This window comes from Onthophagus taurus, chromosome 3 (assembly GCF_036711975.1).
Source record: "Onthophagus taurus isolate NC chromosome 3, IU_Otau_3.0, whole genome shotgun sequence".
In the NCBI taxonomy this organism is placed as follows: Eukaryota; Metazoa; Arthropoda; class Insecta; order Coleoptera; family Scarabaeidae; genus Onthophagus; species Onthophagus taurus.
Genome location: NC_091968.1, coordinates 20062469 through 20083252, shown reverse-complemented (window position 1 = coordinate 20083252; position 20784 = coordinate 20062469). Strand labels below are relative to the sequence as shown.

The 20784-nt window shown below is 34.2% G+C and overlaps 1 protein-coding gene across 4 annotated transcripts in view; it reads right to left on the bottom strand.

The window, feature by feature from the left end:
* LOC111413916 (myogenesis-regulating glycosidase) overlaps positions 1-20219 on the bottom strand; it is a 34933-nt gene extending 14714 nt beyond the window's left edge. Inside the window, exons 1-3 of one of the 4 annotated variants that reach the window (XM_023045057.2) lie at positions 20184-20219; positions 12692-12940; positions 12180-12277 (exon numbers count right to left, since the gene is read on the bottom strand). In XM_023045057.2, coding sequence (XP_022900825.1) covers positions 12180-12277; positions 12692-12940; positions 20184-20204 — 368 coding nt within the window. In that variant the 5' untranslated portion in view covers positions 20205-20219. Of the gene's footprint in view, positions 1-1625; positions 2214-12179; positions 12278-12422; positions 12517-12691; positions 12941-19719; positions 19856-20183 lie in introns of those variants that run through there. The other 3 variants (XM_023045058.2, XM_023045060.2, XM_023045059.2) reach the window with 3 other exon arrangements.
* Positions 20220-20784: the final 565 nt, after the last annotated feature.

Genomic DNA, 20784 nt, shown 5'->3' with positions numbered 1-20784 from the left:
ACAAGTTCAAAGCGTTATACCAAAATCCCAAAATAGGGATATCACAATTTTTTTATAATTTCTTAATTGTCTGATATAATCTTAATCTATAATAGTCTGTATAAATTGTAAGCTGACCTGATCACAACTCTACCATGAAAATTTTCTAAGCATTCAAGCCATCTTCCCCCCAGCATCTTTGCGCATGTGTAGTATATGAAGTAAGACCAAGAGATGAAAACTTGTGTTGTTATACAGATATGCTCTAAAAAATGAGTTGCGTTAGATTACCATAGTTTAGGTGAAAAATGCTCGAGGAATATTTCCTACTATAGCATTCTGTAACTGATCCTCATTTTGTGCATATGATAAGGTCATTTTCACGAAAATTACCAAGCTAATAAAATTAGTTCTTCTTCTACCTGAAGTTGGCTGCCAGCTGTTTCTCCATCTCTTTGGAGGTCTGCCTGGTGAACTGGTTCCGGGTTGTCTGTTATCTGGCATTCTGTCTTCCTCATCCCACAATGTCTTAAAGATTGTCCTACTCTTATCATGCTCTTAGTTTTGTATTGAGAGGATGCAGGTCTAGAATACTTTGCTATCCATACGCATGAATTTGCTTAGCCAAACAGTATCGTGTTAGCAGCATAAAGTTGCGAACTTTCAGTTTATCGGGCTTCTCAAGTCCTTTACGGGATCGTGAGTGCTTGAGATGTGCACACCTAAGTATGAAAATTCCATAAATAGTTCGGTGAAGATGTTGACTACCAGCTTACATCTTGTTATTGATTTACATCTCTGTCAGATGTAGCGTCTGTTATTGAGCGGCCTTTTCTAATATCTCATTGTTTTATCTATTTTCTAACTGGCACAGCACTGTGGTAGATAGCTGAGCGAGCTGATTTTCTGTTAGTTTTCTTTCTCTATATTTGAGCAATTCATTAGATAATTAGAGAATTTTCAGTTTTCAAAGTATATCTTTGACTTCTTGTATCTAGATAATACCGGATTTGTAGCTTCTTGGTTTACTAACACTAAAGTATAACTGTATAAAATATTTTTCTCAATCTTAATGTTAATCATCGTATTCCTCATCATTTTTACGCCAAATTTAAAAAGAAAATTTCCTTAATCCTTTTCTGTTTATTTTAATATCTCTAATTACATAATAATAGTAGATGATTGTTGGATCATCAGCTGCTTGGTTATGAGTTATGACACTCATTTGTCCTCTCAGTGTTTATTAATGCCAACGTTAATTTATGACTCATATCTCAATGCTTTCTATTCTGTGCATGTTGCAAATCGAATGTTTATAAATGAAATAATATTAAATTTTTTTTTATTGAAAAATTTTATCTATTTTAGATCGTAATAAAACAAATATTTTAATATATATCTCACATTTTTTTACATAATCACGAGATCACACCCAAAATAATATTTATAACCACCATAAATCAATTTTTCACACACACGCATTTATAATTTACGGTCTTTAACAAATTAATCAGAAGTAAATACTGAATTTATCCGCAAAAAAATTATCTCATTACTTACATCGATAAGATCAAACGCGATTAAGATATCGCGGCTAAAATGATTTATTATTAAAAAAGAATTAAAAACAATTAAAAAGAACTTACATTTCTTCGTCTATAACCAAAATTTTCTCCGTTTCATCACCATCAGTTCCAACGGAAGGAGTTTGAGATGTAATTTCCGGCGTTTGTGGGAGTGTTAGTGGTGATTCGGGTGGTGTTGATAAACAAAATGAAGCCGAGGAAGATGGAATTTCCGGAGTTATCGAAGATGAATTTCCACCAGGAGGGACCGGCGTTAAAGGATATACATGCTTTTCACCAAAACTTAATTCATCTTTATTCATTCGATTATCACCAATTTGTAATTTTAATTTTGAAGATGCCATCACAAAAATATTATTGCACTTTTAATTTGTTCACTTTTTACAAAAAAACTCCACTACAAAATATTATTATATCACAAAACTTTGTGATAAAATCCAACGATTTGTTTAAAATCGAACTACCTAAAGTGTTTGTGAATCAGAGATATTTTACTACAAAACTAAACCGATTTTAAATTGTGTATCGAGTATATTTATTTCGATCGTTATCAGGATTATACTTACAATAAATAACGATTAACTCGTGTACAACAAAGTTTATTGCTACGAGAAAATATAAATGAGTAGATTACAGCGCGTTAAGAACGTTTTATATTTAAAAAATAAAAATTTCCGAGGCGATCGTTTTTATTATATTTATACAAGAGATGGTGGAAGGAATGGATTTTGTTTGACCATCGAATTTGAACTGGGTTTTAGATCAAACAGATAACGCAGTCATGGGATCTGCGTTTTGTGGTTGGCGGCGGCGACGTCATAAAGGTAATTTATAAAGAAGGTGTTAAATAAAAAACCTGATCTGAGTAATAATTGGATATTAAAGTAAGCGTGTGGAAGGTATTTATGTATATAAACGATGTTGTGACCTAGAAAAAAAATTTAGAACGTTTGTTTGGAGTTTTTTTGTAAATATTTTGTTTGAGGGGAAATAGAGTATTAATAATAAACAATTAGAGTTTGTTGTTTCATTCGAATTCCTCATAATTGCATAAACTTCATCGTTATATAGACCAGAAGAGTGGATACTGTTTATTAACAGCGCCAAAATAAGTGTCAAAACAGTATTAATTCATCAAACAAGAACAAAATCATTATGCATAAAGTATAACACATCTTTCATATTCAAGATTTTCACCTGAGCAAAGAATTGAATAAAACCCAAATAAAAGAAAATATATGCAACAAGACATCTATAAAACCTGCCCTTTGTATACTTGGGCTCACTAGTGACTTGGGATAACCGCACTGCCGAAGAGATTAAAAGAAGTCTTCTGGCAAATAAGTCTGATGACCCAATTAAGAGCTGTCACTTTGACAAGAACAACAAAGTATCAATACATAATTTTAATAATGGAACATGGTAAATGGCTAAGACGCTGACTTGGAAAAATATGCATTGTATGAGGATCTAAATTTATAAAAATCGGTTGTTTGCGTTGTCGAAAGACTGAGAAATGGAGAAAATCACAAGAATATTAAGAAAGAGGCGATAAGAAAGAGGTTTAAAGTATGACCCAAGAGTAGATATATGGACTAGGTGTAAGAAGACAATATCATCAACTATAAAAGCAAGATGCGAAACAGAACAGAATGATGGAGTAATATTTTCATGCCACTGATGATGATGATAATACTTACTAGTAATATTAGGTGTTACATAAAGGCCATCTAATCCATTAGTAGTATTTAATCTTCTATTAGTACTAAGTAGCCTTCTGCAAACAGTGTTTAGTCTTTTATTAGCAGTATCTAGTCTTCTGCAAGCAGTATTTATTCTTCTGTCACCAGTATCTAAAGTTCTGCCAGCAGTATCTAGACTTCTGCTATCAGTATCCAGTAAGGTTGGGCCGACTACGATTTTGGCCGACTAACGAAATCGACCATTTCGTAATATAGGTGTTTGTGGTAACATGTTGTTTTTATAAAGAGAATTTTGAGCACCTTAACAATGTCCAGAAAGAAATCGCGTGTGTGGCTATTATTTGATGAAATTGAAGATGATTTAAGTAAAGTAAAGTGCAATCAGTGCCAGGCATTAAGTTCGCGCAGTGAACAGGGTAAAGCGGCAAACACCACGAGTATGACAAATCATATTAAGCATAAACATAGCGAATTGTTACCTCAATTTAGGACTGTGATTAAGAGCATTTCAACTCCTTCATCATCGAGCGTTTCTTCAAATTTACAAGCACAGAAACTACCGCTATCCTCTATACTGTATGATCCTCTATGTTTTTTGGACTCACTAGACTGGCTAACCATAGCACCATATATGGTTAGCCAGTCCAAGAGCGAGAGATATAAGTATTTCCATTGGTGAGATGATAGCTTTAGATTATCAGCCACTGTCTATAGTGGAAAATGTAGGTTTTAAAAAATTAATGAAACAACTAAAACCGAAATACAACATCCCAAGTAGGAAGTATTTCGCAGAAAACATCATCTCCTTTATTTACGAAAACATCAAATCTAAACTTCAGAACGCAATAGGTACTGCAGTTGCTGTTTCTGTTACTACTGATTTATGGACAAACACCAATAATTTGCAAACTTTTCTAAGTTTTACTGTCCACTGTTGGATGATAATTTTAAATTCCGAGACACAGTGCTTCATATGAAACATTTCCCCGAATCTCATACCGCTGACACATAAAAGAATGTTTAGAAGAAATTCCGACATTGTGGGATATCAATACGGACAAAATTCATGCAATTGTGCGTGATAACAGCAGAAACGTGGTGAAAGCTATTAATGACTCCATATTTAAAGGAGTTCCCTGTTTTACACACACGTTGCAATTGGTAATCAATAATGCACTAATGTTGCACAAATTCTTACGAAATCATGACGTATTGTCACCCATTTTAAGCATTCAGAACTGGCTCAAACAAAACTTAAGAATTTGTAGTCAGAACTCAATTTACCACAACGTCAACTTATCCAAGACGTATCTACAAGATAGAATTCAACATATTATATGTTATCCCGTCTTTTAGAACAAAAGAGTAACAAGCAGTGTCATTATACCTAGCTGATACAATGATCAATTTTGAAAATCTGTCGAGTAATGCCTGGGAATTACTTTTGGGAATTACTTCAAAAGTGTATAGCATTATTAAAACCATTTGAAGAAATCAGAAAGATCATAAGTTCGTCTTGCTCTTCGATATCTACTGTTATACCACACTTAAAAACATTATAAAAATATCTAGAATATTTTATTGACGGAAACAATGAATACTATTTTTTTTCTAGATACTATCTAGGTAGTTTTTTATAAGGAAGATTTAGTCTTCCGTTAGCAATATGTAGTCTTTTACATGTAGTATCCAGTATTGTCCATGAACTATACTGTCACAATAGCTATACTCTTCCACATCCAGATCGGTTTTTATGACAGTCATAAATAAAAGCCGGGGTGATTTTTGCCCCCTCGAGTACCTGAAAAGACTTATGACAGTCATACAAGGACAGGGTAGAACTTAATTTTTTTTAAACTAAAATTTAATTAAAAACCAAAGTTTAGTTATAACAACTAAAATTTAATTATAAAAACTAGTATAAAAGTCTTAGAAAAAAATATTACTTTTAGGAATGTCTAAATAATAGAATAACAAAATTTTAAAGAATATAATTATTCTCCGCCCTCTTTTGTAAGTAGACAATGCATGCCTCCTCAAAACATTTCTTAGAAAAAATATGTACTTAATATTAGAAACACAACAAATAAGAGAATAATGAGTATTTATATATGACCAGTAAAGTAAATTTGCCAGTAAAGTGTGGTCCTTAATGCCGCCCTGAGTGAGGAATCCCAGCATTTTACAATGGGGAACTAGCTGTTACAAACCCGTCTTTGTTCGTTTTACAACTACAGTAGGAAAGTGACAGAATCATAAAAACCGATCGCCGTGTGGAAGACTATATATGATAATATGATCCGAGGAGTATTGACTGGTATCAAAATGGCTAAAGAAACGTTGGCAAAAACACTACCTACAGTTCTGGAAGTACAGCAAAGAGCTGCAGCATATTAGACTTGGAAAAGTAATTTGCAAAATAATTCTGGATATATTCCAATCGCGATGAAATACCTCCACTTCATGTAGAACAGCATATAAGTTTTCAAATTCGTTCATACGACAAAATAGAAAGATAACGGTCTCTGATAGTTACAAGTATGAGGCAGAAGCACGTATTTTTTTAAATTATCATATCGCATCATCGGCAGCAAAGTTGAAGTTTTGACATCAATGTTTTGGGACTAAATTCGCTTTTGTACAGTAATAGAATTGGACTTGGGGTTTTGGAGGGTGAAGACTTCAAGGATGATCGAGGAATTGAAATTACACCATTGAAAAGAAAAATTCAATCTGCTTCCTTAAAAACCAAACTGTAAAAAAGATAATCATAAAAAGCTAACATCTAAATCATCTGCACCGTCACAGGGATTATTGATTGTTTCACGATGTGGGTCCTGAGTGGGTCCAAAAGAAAAAGTAATACAGAACTGTCTCTTCTTATGGCTAATTTTGCAACTTATTACGACTCACAGGGGGTTATCATGCCAATGATGATGATGAAAATACTTATTTTATTATCGTTCGCTGCATATAAAAGATCTGCCAAAATATCAATTTTTCTAAGTATGTACACTGTTGGAAATAATTCACGAGCACACCCTGTATAATCTGAACGCGTGTGTCTAGCGCAATAAAATTTGGTATGGAAGTAGTACTAAAGTAGCATAACTTACTCTCACATGGAGAACGGCACAACTCTGCTGGGAGGAGAAACATCAATGGCGAGAGTATCCCCCGTGAGCTTCGCGTACCATCGCTACACGACGTGGCATGGAGTCTATAAGTCGCTATATTGTAGCGAGAGGGATGGCCAACCATGCCACCTCAACTCGCCTCCATAGCTCCTCAACGTTAGCCGAGGAAGCCGAATAACGTAGAAGTCTCCGACCAGTCATGTCCCAAACATGGTTGATCGGATTCAGATGCAGAAACCGAGCTAGCCATGGAAGTATTCGTATACGGTGCTCTTCCACAAAGGTCTGTACAACACGCCCGATGTGCTGTCGTACGTTGTCGTGCATGTATAGCAGACATGGGAGCCGCCGAACATAGGGAAGCACAACGGACCGTAGCACCTCATCTACGTATCATTGACCCGTCATGGTCTGCTATACACGCAGCAGACGTGTACGTCCACCATATGTAATCGCACCCCATACCATAGTCCTCGGTTGTCGGTGGATAGGGATACCTATGTCCTACCTCAGACCATTCTCGCTATGCCCGTTGCACTGCCGATAACAACCGCTCGAGACGACGCGCAATTTCATGGAACGATACACCCTCAATGTGCATACCCACAAACATTATTCGCTCAAACTCGCTTAAGTAACGCGATCGCCCATCCATTGCGCACAGAGTACGATAACAATGTAGTCCCTCACACCACAGTAAAAACGACCGGTATTTTCCATCCACTTCGGTCTCCATAGCGACGGAATGTTCCACTTGGAAGGGCGGCTCAGTCAAAAATGCCGCGACGGAACAACTCGAAACTCCCTGAATAAACTCGTCTACAGTAAACCTTTGTGCTCCGCAAATATTATGGATTTATCTTCACGCGTTCAGATTATATAGGGTGTGCTCGTGAATTATTTCCAACAGTGTATTTAGCGCAGCTAATACTTCCTCTAATATTGCGTATACAATTAGTAACAAATTTGTAGACCTTGTCTATCTTATGACATTTATATCTAGGCTACTGCCATAAGTTTCTAGTCATTTATAAGGAGGATATAGTCTTCCGGTAGCAATATTTAGTTACGTACAGTGCTTTTGCATGAATACTGCCTTAATAGATATGTGATAATATGACCCGAGCAGTATTGGATGATGTCGCACTGCCTAATGAAAACTTGTCTACAGGAAAAAATTTATGGATCGATCTATTTGGCCACTTACTTTTGCATTATTTGCAAATACGAGAAAATTATCTGTAAATTGCAGGCTACTTAACTATTGACCGTCGATTCTAATCCCTATTTCCCGTTGTGGAAAATAGAGATCCCCCATTATGCTTCTAATTAAGTAGTTAAAGAAATCCGTTGATAGAGGATCTCCATGTATTCCTCTGCCAATGAAAAACAACTTGAAAATTAAGAGTATTGTCATTAATGTTTTGGAACTAGATGCATTTTCCTCTACAATTGCATGCACAACTGGTAAGAAACATATAGACCTTGTCTATCTTATGGCACTTATTTTCAAGCCTTGGACAGATACTGCTAAATCAGCATCAAAGAGTTTGTCTAATTCGTAATGAAAAAAAGAGTGCTTTGGTTGCGCAACATGTTAAGATAAGGCATCACGTTGATTTTGGCAGTACTCGACTCAATCAAATCATATGCAAAATTTTCCTTGAAACTCCTTAAATTAGTTGTGCATATCTTTTGAAAAGTGTTTGTGTATCGATATTGTGTCTTTGTAGAGCCTTGACAACGAACGATCTTGCTTTAGTTGGATTAAGTCATGGATTTCCTTAAATCCGTTCAGTTTTTGAACGAATATTGTGACTTCAGTTTATTTAGACCATATCGTACATTTTCATTGAAAACTGTAGATAAACTGTATACATATTTATTTGAGATCTGCTCAAAAAGTCGTATAACAGTAGTTTAAAAACTCCATTCATTCAAATTCAAGCGTAATCAATTAATGTAAGGTACCTATACAGAAATGGTTTTCTTAGACATTTCAGTCGCGTTGTATAACTTATGGGGGGTCAAAGGTTGGTAATGGGTTTCAGTCCAATCAAAAATAAGAGTAAGAATTTCTAATATCAAAAAAGAAAAATGGAAAAGAGATGACAAGCTCAACTTGGAAGCTATCAAAAATCTTCAGACTGCTAGAAAATTTGAACAAGAACTAAGAGCAAAACTAGAAGAACAAATGGATAGGGCATGCGAATACACGGCTATTGGGGGAGGCAGCAATGGAAGAATTGCGTAGGGATTCAGAATGGTATATGATGATGAGTGCAGGTTACACAAAGAAAGAATCAGACATATGTGAGAATGCAGAGAATATACGGAGCGCCAAATACACGAACTAGAAAGACTTAACACGCAGAAAGAAATGTGAAAATTTTATTTTTATTTTGGGGAAATTAAATTATATTAATTCCGAAATATTCCTAATTTCCGACAAGCGTGCATTCAAGTTCTGTAGATATGAGTTCAAGGCTAAATTTTTAGGTGAGGTTTCCCACAGAACTGTATAATTTTAAAAAATTTTTACGGAAGCTTTCACTACCTACCGCTAGGTGACGCCCCCTTTTCGCGTACAGAAATCTCTTGGGTTTATATCCACTACCAACCACTAGGTGGCGCGAATTTTTCTAGTTACCTTTTTAAAAAATCACCTGATCTAGTTACTTTTCCAATACCAACCTAAATATAGCAACTTCTTGGCCCCCCAGATTTAAATTGGTCACTTATAAGATCGGAGCGTGACGTCACAAGAAGCCGCTCCTGATCCAGAATCGGCATTAATACACTACTAAAGAGGTTAACCAAAATAGAAGGAAATTTAAGCCTAAGTTGACGATGGTAAGAAATAGAGAAGGAGAGATTAATAGTGGAGCATGGAAGAAGCGGAAGATAAAAGAGAAAAAAATGACCCCCTCACGGAAGAAGTAGTACTCAAAGCAGTGAATAGGTTAAAGAACCATAAAGCACCTGGTATCGACGGCATACCGTCTGAACTTCTGAAACATGGGATAAACAAGCTGAAGGATCATCTGGAAGCATGTAAAACTCCCAAAAGACTGGAATATAGGTATAATCGTGCCTATACATAAAAAGGGAAACCAAACCGGATGTAACAACTACAGGGGAATTAACCTTCTTAAATGTGGCATATAAAGTGTTAGCCTACGTACTTTATGACCGACTATCAACATACTGTGAAGAGATAGTAGGTAAGTAACAAAGTGGCGCTCAGAAAATTAACCGTCGACCAAATTTTCCTGCTTAAGCGGACCCGAGAAAAGACCTACGAATACGGGATGGACACTTACCACTTATTTATATATTTTAAACGTGCCTACGGTAGTGTAGATAGAAGGTCACTGTACATATAACGCAATGAAAGAATTCAATATTCCGATAGATTTAGTAACATCAACGCTCTCACAAATTGAATGTAAAGTCAAGGTCCAAAATAACTTATCAAGATCGTTTCAGACAGGTCTGGGGCTACGCCAGGGGGAAAGCCTATTATGGCTACTGTTTAACATCGCTCTGGAGTAGACTGTAAGAGAATCGAGTATAGCAAATAGAGGAACCATTATTAATAGAAGAATTAATAATAGCAAGAACAAAAATGGACCACATCGAGGCTTTAATATTTTCAGAAAACGCTTCTCATACAACCATATGATTTGATATGTTCATCGCATAGAGGAATTTATCCTCTATCAAAGTATGCAAGAAAACATATGCATTTCTTTTAAAATAACATTGTTGGTTGCTATAGCAACGAAACAAAAAACAATACAAACAAGCCAATGTCACAAAAAAATGCGCCACGATTAATAAAGAAACTTGTATTTGACACATTTTTCTTTAAAACCACAAATGGCGAAGTTATTGGGTATATTCCAGATATTTGATACACCCTGTATATGAAGGTTACTAATAACGCTCAGCTAACACCACCTGAAGATCTGATTAGTGAACCATACACGTTCAAAAGTCTAAAGGAATTTATATACCTTGGAACTTAGGTAAATGAAAATAACATAAAAAATTTGGAGAAGATTGTATATGGCTACAGACTAGTCGTTATATATGCGCCAGAAACATGAACGATGACCAAAAATGACGAAAACCTGTTGGGCTGCTTTGAAAGAAAGATATTCCGCCACATATACATATTCAGGAAAATGGAATGTGGAGAAGGCGTTACAACTTTGAGTTGTACCGGCTATATGAAGAACCGAATGTTGTACAATCAGTTTTTGAAACCCTCAAGAGAAGCAGGCCTAGAAGCAAATATAAGGACCAGGTGGAAGAAAGTTTAAAAATGTAGGGAGTTAGAAACTGGAAGGCTAAAGCACGAGATAGAAGAAAGTGGAAGCTGATCCTAGAACAGGCCAAGACCCACCAGGGGTTGTGGCGCCAATGATGATGATGATGGAATAACTTATCGCGGTCGGCTCTTATTCCAATACTGACGAAGTTACATTACTTTAAAACTCTTTTCAAGTATTTGCGAAATTACTGCCAGAAAAGATACGCGATGATCTGAACCGATTAGAATTGGATTGGAATATCATTAAACAGAACCTGTTACGGATACTTGACAAGAAGGAAAATGTAAGGAACATGTAAGTAATCTTCTATGAGTAGCATCTAGTTTTTTATTGGGAGTATCCTTTACCAGCAACACATATCATATGTCAGCAATACTTAGTCTTACATAATGAGCATATAGTCCATATTATACGATGATTTGGATTATAATCATGTACAATCTTTATTAATCATAAAAATTATTTTATTTTACAACTTCATATATGTTGTTGTGAATTGTGTATATTTTTCAATTGTTTTTTATTTTCTGGATAAATTTTATAAAAAGTTTTTTGAAACAATTTTGTGTTGCTACACTTTGTGTGCTGCATGGCACACTACAGTCCATTAGCAGTATCTAATCTTCTATTGGTACTAATTAGTTTATTGCAAGCAGTGTCTAGACTTCCATTAGCAGTATTTAGTCCTTAGCCAGCAGTTAATCTTCTGCAAACAGTATCTAGTCTTCTGCCATCAGTATGTAGTCTTCTATAAGGATATAATCTCTCTTTTACATGCGGTATCCAGCTTTCTGCACAAACTATACTATCACAATAAATATGTGATAATGTGATCTGAGCAGCATTGGATGGTGTCAAAGTGGCTAATGAAAAATTGTCTCCAGGAATCACTTTATCGATTGATCTAATAAAACTCTCACTCAAATTTTCATTTTCTTATACCATACACATCATTCTCAACCTCGGTGGGAAGAGATCAGTTTCCTTAAAAGTCAATCCGTGAGAAAGATAATCATAAAAGGTAAACATCTAAATTATCTGCACCGTCAAAGGGATTATTGGTTGTTTAGTGAGTTGAACTCACAATGTGTCCTTATTATCATTAGCAAGTACAAGGTTGTTCAAATCGAGTCTCCAAGATCCAATGTGGTTGTTAGAAGAATGTTATGTGGTTATTGAGAAGCTTGGTGTGTTACATTTAGATTAACAGTTTGTTTCGGTTGTGGAGGAAGAAAAGACTTGATATTGGGAGGAAAAAGTTATACAAACCTGTTTATATCTTATTTTGCAACTTATTACTGCTTATTTACTGCTTTCTAATTAAGTTGAATTCTTAAGAAAATTGTTTTAAAGTCATCCCACAGACTAATGAATTCTTAAGATATTAAATAATTCTTCCCATCAAATTTACAAAAAAAATTTAAAACAACTCACCGTTTTTCCAAAGGTTTTTCAAAATCGAATTGAAACTCTTCATCATCAGAAGGCTCCGTTGACGAAAATCTGTTATTGGATATTGAAATTTCTTCATCCTAACAATTTAATAAAATAATACGCTTAAATTAGAATCTTATTAATTAATACTCAAATAAATGTGTAATAAAAGTTTTAAAATAGATAACAAGCAGAACACATTTCTGATTTGGTAGAATTTGTTAATAAATATTCCAAATTTACCTTCCACACTCTATTCACAAATTCTGGCGAAGAAAATCGTTTAGCAAGCGAACCTTGAGACATAATGTTTACTCGTGTCCACTCCTCAACAGTTGTATTAAATAATTTAAACAAATCACAACGATCAACTTGATTTACTCGCGCATTATAGATGTTTAAATAAAAATTGAGCGATTAAATTCTTTATTCCATTTTATGTATTCACAATAACTTTTTAGAAAAAAATTGTGGGGAATGAAAAAAATTTAAAAATAAAAACATGGTTTTACCTGGATCCCAAAGACTTGTTCTTCAAGATCGTCTAAATTTGGTAGGGATATGCTGTTTCGTCGAATTCGAGATGGTTTTGTTGGGGTTTCTTCTTGATTTGTTGGTTTACAGTCGGTTTCGTCGAATAAATCTCTTGATTCGTCGTACATGGTATCGATGGAAACTTGTAAACCTTGAGGGGTTTCTACGATAATTGTTGGAAGTTCGTGGGGTTGATAAACTTTTCTTTTGGGCTTTATGCCCATTAGCTATAAAGTTAAAATAAATAAATCTAACCATTTTTTAATAAATTCAAAGTATAAATTTAAAACAGAAATGACTTTTTTGAACTCTTCCTTGTCGTTGTATGAATGTATAAATAATTATTTTTTTTGTGAAATGCGGGTTTAATGAATAATCAATTAATAAAATGATAAAAAAATGGGAAAGTTTTGACGTCCTGTTTTTGTTTTTCAAATAAAACATTAATATCTTTTATGCAATGGCATGGTAATTAAAAATGTAATGAAAGAAATAATGACACATTTAGGTCGTAATTCGAAGTCAAAGACTTTGCCGGTTGTATTCGAGGTTAAAAGAAGTGACTTGCATGGGTTGAATTTAAATGCAAACAATTTAGAGGACATTTTAAGAATGTTAAACCATCATAAACAATTTTAATTGTAATTGAAAATCGCTTAAATAGCTTATGAGTTATTAGAAGTAAATAAATTTTCTTATTTGGCTCCTCCATAAATTTTGCGAAACAAAGAAATACAATATGAGGATTTTTACAGAAAAAACCATAACACTAATAAGGAGCATCTAAAATGCAAATTGAAGCTGCAACTATTCAACTATCTAGGAATCGAAATTTGCAGATAGACCGAGCAGATACACAGAATAAAGCAGTAACTAAGAAAGATAGAGATGAAGTCAGAGATCGATTCTAGAACTTTCTTTACAAGACCAACAAACAAATAAGAGGATAAGAGAAAGATGGGGCATATACGGTGTTGGCCGAAAAGTTACCCCGAAGTGAGCGGAAGAAAGAGACTGGTCATAAAGAAGAAGACTGGAAATAGACTGTCATGCCCAAAAAGGCACGAGGCAGAGAAGAGAAAGACTGGTAGTTGCAAAAATAGACTGGAAAGAGAATAATGAGACTGGACAGAAAGGAGAACCACTGAAAAGGGATTTTCATGGTTATAAAGAGACAAGGCAGAGGAGAGGAAGACTGTGAAAAGATTGGTAATGGCAAAAATAGATTGAAAAGAGAAGAAAAAGACTGGAAACAAAAAGAAGAGACTGGACAGAAAGGAGAAACACTGAAAATAGTTTCTCATGGCTATAAAGAGACAAGGCAGAGGAGAGGAAGACTGATAATGGCAAAAATGGATCAAAAAGAGATGAATGAGACTGGACAGAAAGGAGGAACATTGAACAGAGATTTTCATGGTTATAAAGAGACAAGGCAGAGAAGAGGAAGACTGTGAGAAGACTGGTAATGGTAAAAATAGATTGAAAAGGAAAGAAAAAGACTGAAAACAATACGAAGAGACTAGGCAGAAAGGAGAAACACTGAAAAGATATTCTTATGGCTATAAAGAGACATGGCAGAGGAAAGGAAGACTGATAATGGCGCAAAAATAGACTAAAAAGAGTAGAATGACACAGGGCAGAAAGGAGAACCACTAAAAAGAGATTTTCATGGTTATAAGGATGTAAAGCAGAAAAGAGGAAGACTGGTAATGGCAGAAATAGATTGAAAAGTAAAAATTGAGACTAGGTAAAAATGAGGATGTTTGGAAAGAGACTGGCAATAGAAGACAAAAACTGGAAAAGCGTTGGAAACAAAACAAAGAGAGATGCTTATTCAAAACGCGTTTTAATCCGAGATTCGAGATTGTGACAGAATTTCGATTAAAATTTATCTATAAGTTTCTTTTACACGATCTTTTACGAGATTTTTAAAGATCCATTAATATTGAAAGTTAATTTATGAAGGAATTTAATAAAAAAAAATGTATACAAGATTAAACATTATATCTACGCCCAAATTGGCTGAACCAATCTTTTATAAATTACTGGAAATACCTAAAAACAATATCTATGAAAAACTTTGTCATCCATGAAATTACTTAGAAATTCAGTTAAAATTCCTATAAACTCATTATGAATTATTAGAAATGCCTAAAAAGCGTTCAGAATCCCTGAATATATTTGGAACAAGTTACATTACCCATGGAAATCGTTAGTTATATTTGCAAATCTAGTTGAAATCCTAATAAATCCCTGAATATACTAGTCATAGAGGAGGAACATTTGAAAAAGAGGGAGACTGTCATATAAGAAATAGAAGAAATTGGGCAAAGAGAAGAAAGACTGAATAGAGAATATAATGGACAGTTATCAGTTAGCAAGATTCCTGTGCAAGCAAGCGCATTTTGGAGAAACAAATAAAACTAGAGCAGATACATAGAATAAAGCAGTAATTAAGAAAGGTAGAGATGAAGTCACTGAGATCGATTCTAGAACTTTCTTTAGAAGTCCAACAAACAAATAAGGCGATAAGAGAAAAATGGGTGTTGGCCGACGAGTTACCCCGAAATGAGTGGAAGAGACTAGTCATAAAGAAAAAGACTGCAAAGAGACTGCAATGACAAAAAAGGCACGAGACAGAGAAGAGAAAGACTGGTAGTTGCAAAAATAGACTGGAAAGAGAATAATGAGACTGGACAGAAAGGATTCTCATGGCTATAAAGAGACAACGTAGAGGAAAGGAAGACTGTAAGAAGACTGGTAATGGCAAAAATGGACTAAAAAGAAATGAATGAGACTGGATAGAAAGGAGGAACACTGAACAGAGATTTTCATGGTTATAAAGAGACAAGGCAGAGAAGAGGAAGACTGTGAGAAGACTGGTAATGGCAAAAATAAATTGAAAAGAAAAGAAAAGGACTGAAAACAATACGAAGAGACTGGGCAGAAAGGAGAAACACTGAAAAGAGATTCTCATGGCTATAAAGAGACAAGGCAGAGGAGAGGAAGACTCTAAGAAGACTGGTAATGGCGCAAAAAATAGACTAAAAAGAGTAGAATGACACAGGGCAGAAAGGAGGACTACTGAAAAGAGATTTTCATGGTTATAAGGAGGCAAAGCAGAAAATAGGAAGACTGTGAGGAGACTGGTAATGGCAGAAATAGATTGAAAAGTGAAAATTGAGACTAGCCAATAGAAAACAAACGCTGGAAAAGTGTTGGAAACAAAACAAAGAGAGATACTTATTCAAAACGCGTTTTAATCCGAAATTCTGTTTGAAACGTTTTAAGAAAAATCGCTTTGTGACGGAATCCCTGAATATATTTGGAACAAGTTACGTCATCCATGGAAATTATTAGTTATACTTGCAAATCTAGTTGAAATCCTAATAAATCCCTGAATATACTGGTCATAGAGGAGGAACACTTGAAAAAGAGGGAGACTGGAGAGAGATTGTCATATAAGAAAGAGAAGAAACTGGGCATAGAGGAGGAAGACTGAATAGAGAATATAATGGCAATAAAGAGACAAGACAGTAATCAGTTAGCAAGTTTCAAGATCATTTCTTGACAAATTCTAGTATTTGCGCAAAGCTCTCCGTTGTTCGAATCTCAAAATTTTACCCTTATTACATGCCTTTGTTGATTTAATATTCATTTATAATTCTAACCTAGTTACTTTAGCCATCATTCTCAATACTACAAAATTTTTGATCCATTTGTGATTTTATCCCTCAACATGACATTCATTTTCAGTCATAACTTTATATTTGGCAAAAATTCAAACTTTCGTTTATCTAAGATGGAGATGTTTTACTACGATTGTTCAAAGATATTTCTCGACTTAAGATATATCGTATGTTATTCTCAGATAAGAAACATAGGCAGTGTTTCCGTTTCTGGTGGTAAAGCTATCTTTGACAATCTTTACCCGAGTAAGGGAGGAATGCGCCCTTGTTTGCATTTCTTTTAACTGTTTCAACTTCAAATTTAGTCATTTGATCCCTTATAAATGTTTCCTTCATCTTTTATACTGTACCAATCAGATGCTGTGAAAATCAGAACGCTAGTTCACTTTCTTCAACTGAGTTCTGGCATGTTGCTTGTTAATAACAGATCTGAGAACGTGGAGCGGTGGTTAGTGGTAACTACTTTAGTACCTTATAGGAAAGCTGACTTTAACTCCGGAATAGGAAGCTTGGAATGACGTAGAGGACATCAAGGGGATGTAGAATCTTCCTTTAGTTACCATAATTAACGGTTTACATACACTTAGCTAGATGTAAGATGTAAAAAAGAAGAGAACACAACCTAAAAAATCAACATCAAGTGGCACTACAAAAAATGTCCTCAAGTCTAAGATTCTTGGTGCTCATGATAAAAACCAAATGCAGATAACAAACTAAATGACTACACATACCATTACAAAGCACTAAAATTAAACCTAGTTATAAAGACCTTGTAATGCAAATTGGAGATGGAAGGTAAAGTCATATCACCTTCAACTATCTGAGAGTCGAAATTTCAAGCGATTGTAACCTATGCAAGAAGGAGTTTGGAGAAACAAATAAAACCATAGCAGATACATAGAATAAAACAGTAACTAAGAAAGATAGAGATGAAGTCACCGAGATCGATTCTAGAACTTTGTTTACAAGATCGACAAACAAATAAGATGATAAGAGAAAGATGGGGCATGTAGGGTGTTGGTCGAAGAGTTATTCCGAAGTAAGCGGATGATGACTGCTCCCATAATCAAGGCAATCATCATCAGGAAAACTAGATGGAGATTGGTGATGGAAGAAAGAATGAGATTGGTGATGGAAGAAACAATGAGATTGGTGAATGTCAGAGAATAATTTGTTGAAACGTTGTTTAAATGGATTGGCAGTAAAAGAAATACACTCCGTCTTAAAATTGTAGGAATTGCTACAAATATTGATGCATGTATACTCTATGAGAGAGTGAGAAGTATATTGCAAGTATTGGAACTTGAAACAGAAAGAAAACGCACATAGTTGAGTCACGGTGCATTGAACTTGCCGCACTGTGATAAGCGTATCAAAAGAAGGAAGAATGAGGTTGACAGTTGCAAACAAAAAGATTTAGTCGTTGCGTCATTATCTAAAGAAGATGAATCAATAATTGACTCAATACAAATACGCTAAAGGTCTCCACGTAAGCAAACAACTTTTGCATGAATCAAGGAAACACCGAAGGTTTCACCACTCCACAAAACTTTAGGACACATCTTGGGGTTGATGTCCACCATCTTTTCTCTCACTCGACCACTCATTTCCTGACTGTGTATCATACATCAGCTCAGGATAACTTCATTTCAATATGAAACCCGGATTTCTCTGCATTCACCAAGTAGCAAGTAGTAATTTGGACACCAAATAGAGCATCGACATAATCTTTGAAGCAAATGTTTGCATACCTATTGGACAAAATGTTATATAATCTTACATTGCCACATTTTTGAAAGTGCATGCATTACAAATTTTTCTCTAAATACATTGTATTTTGTATATTCCTTCCGCATATGTTTGAGCGGGATCACAGCTGCTACGATTGCTTTTGAGAATTATTACTCCAAAAAAAGTGCACTCATGATGTTCGGTGCGTAAGTAATCTTCCATTGGCAGTATCTAATTTTCCATTGGTTATATCTAGTTCTCTACCAGCAGTACCTTCTGCAAACAATATCTCATCTTAAATAAAATACTGCTTTAGCAGTATATAGTCCTCTATTAGCTCTAAGTAGTTTCTATAAGCATAATCCAATTTTCGATTAGCAGTATGTATTTTTCCATTAGTAGCATTTAGTCATCTTAAAACAGCATCTAGTTTTCTGCCTTTTGTTAGAAATATCTAGTATCTAGATACTGCATATTATCTTGTACATGCAATATACATATAGTGTTCTACAAGCAGTACTTAGTCTTCAATTAACAGTCTCTATTTCTTCATTAGCAGTGTCTAGTACTTTGCTAACACTACTTGGTCTTCTGAGAGTAATATCCAGTCTTCTGCAAACCGCAGCTAGCCTTACTTCTAGCAGCATTTCTTGGTAGCAGTATTTAGTCATATGTTAGCTAATTCGTTAGCTATAGATGTGATGTATGGAACTGATTTGTGATGTGGACTAGATGCATTACATCATTTAACTCTATTAGAAAGACCCAATCAGCACGAATCCTTGGTTATAGTAAATTTGAGAAACACAATTTGGTTGAAGATTTAGTGAAGTGCACAACGAACAAATTCAAAATTGATTCCCAAAAAAAAATATGTTTGACATAATTTGTCTTTAATCGGTGATTCTTTGGGTTTACTACCTTTTTAGATAAATTTGCAATTTAAGAAAGTTTTCTGCCATCCTAACTAAAATAATATCTTCAATTGAATTTCCTTTTTATGAACAACCCATGAGTCACATGAGATCAAGGTATGACTAGCTGTGATATTGCAGATCCTAGACAAGTTCTTTAGGTAAGGGAAGATAGACATTGATGAAAATCGAAAATGTTAAGGGTAATTAGACATAACTGTTCAAGACGAGAGATATTGACGCAGATCATAGCTGGTTGTTGAGATATATCAGTACTAAGGTTGATGGTGAATTGAATGTTTTAGCTAAACATAATTATCCTTCATATCAATATGGTGCTTAATTGAAGTTGAAAATGTAGAACCGACTCCTAGAGAGCAGAAATATTAAACATTGTCAATAGATGTAAGGAATATTAAGACTGTCCAAAACAGTTGGATTGAGGAAAATCATAGCACTGAGTAAGGAGTATCTGGCACATATCGGGATGTGTTATTATTGATCCTTACACAATGCCAAGATTTCTGTACTAGGTACTCTAAATATGTTAAATTGTTTTTAAATTTTTAATAAATAACTTAAAATAAATAAAAGAATTATTTTCTTATTCAAATTAAAGAACCATTTAAATGAAGGTTAATTAATAATTAATAAAATATATTAAAAACTGACCTTTTTAAAAAAATCCATATTAAAATTACAAAACTTGTTCTTCAACAACAACAAAATAAAAACACCGAACAAAAATTGTAATAACAAAAATATGTAAATTACAACGATATGTTTATCAATAATAAATACATAATAATTAAATAAAAGAAATATTTGGAGCAACACCCAACTATTTCGGTCAACAAACAACGACAAACTGTTTCTTCTATAATATTAAAACGATGATTAAATTAAATTAAACAAAGCACGAAACCGAAAAAGAGATGCTTTGAGCCAACACACACACACATAGCAAAACGAATGTATATTTACGTAACCCCGTAAAAGGTAGAAGTAAAATAGTAAAACGAGCGTAGCATCACTAATTAACAAAACCACACAAACCGAAATAAGTAAAAAAGTAATAACAAATACAATAAAAAATAAACATACACACACTCGTTAAAAACTAATAATTGTCTTACTTTGCCTTCGTGTAAACTCATGATTAAACATATCGAGTTAAAAAGCAAATATCGCAATAGTAAATATGAACTGAGTATTTCTTATCGTTATTTGATAAATATTGAAGAAAAAATATAAACAAGTTTGGAATATTTTGCAATACTCACCTATTTTTTTTTTTTTCGATTTATTTATCGAGCCATAAAGTGATAGTAAAGTTGTGGAATGATGTTGGGTTGTAAAGTGTGTAAACAGTTAAGTAAAATGGAACGGAATGAAATTAATTCTTGTTGGTTTCGGTTTGATGATGACTTCCCACGATCAATTAGATGTTGCATCTTGTTTCTTTTTACATAGAGGTATTACGTAAGGTTTAGAAACTGATTGAAAAACAAATAAATACGAAATAAATGATTATAAGATAGGAATTTATACAAAAAATTTTTTTATTAAGAAAATAATTTTGCTCAATTATTGAGAAAGAAGATTTTAAGGAAATCGTTTACTTACCAAAATGTTATTTCGAGGAAAACACGTTTGAAGTTTTGTAACATTATCTGCTATTCCAAGACCCTCGTTATGATCTTGAAATCCTTCTTCGATGTTGTAATATCTGCGGAT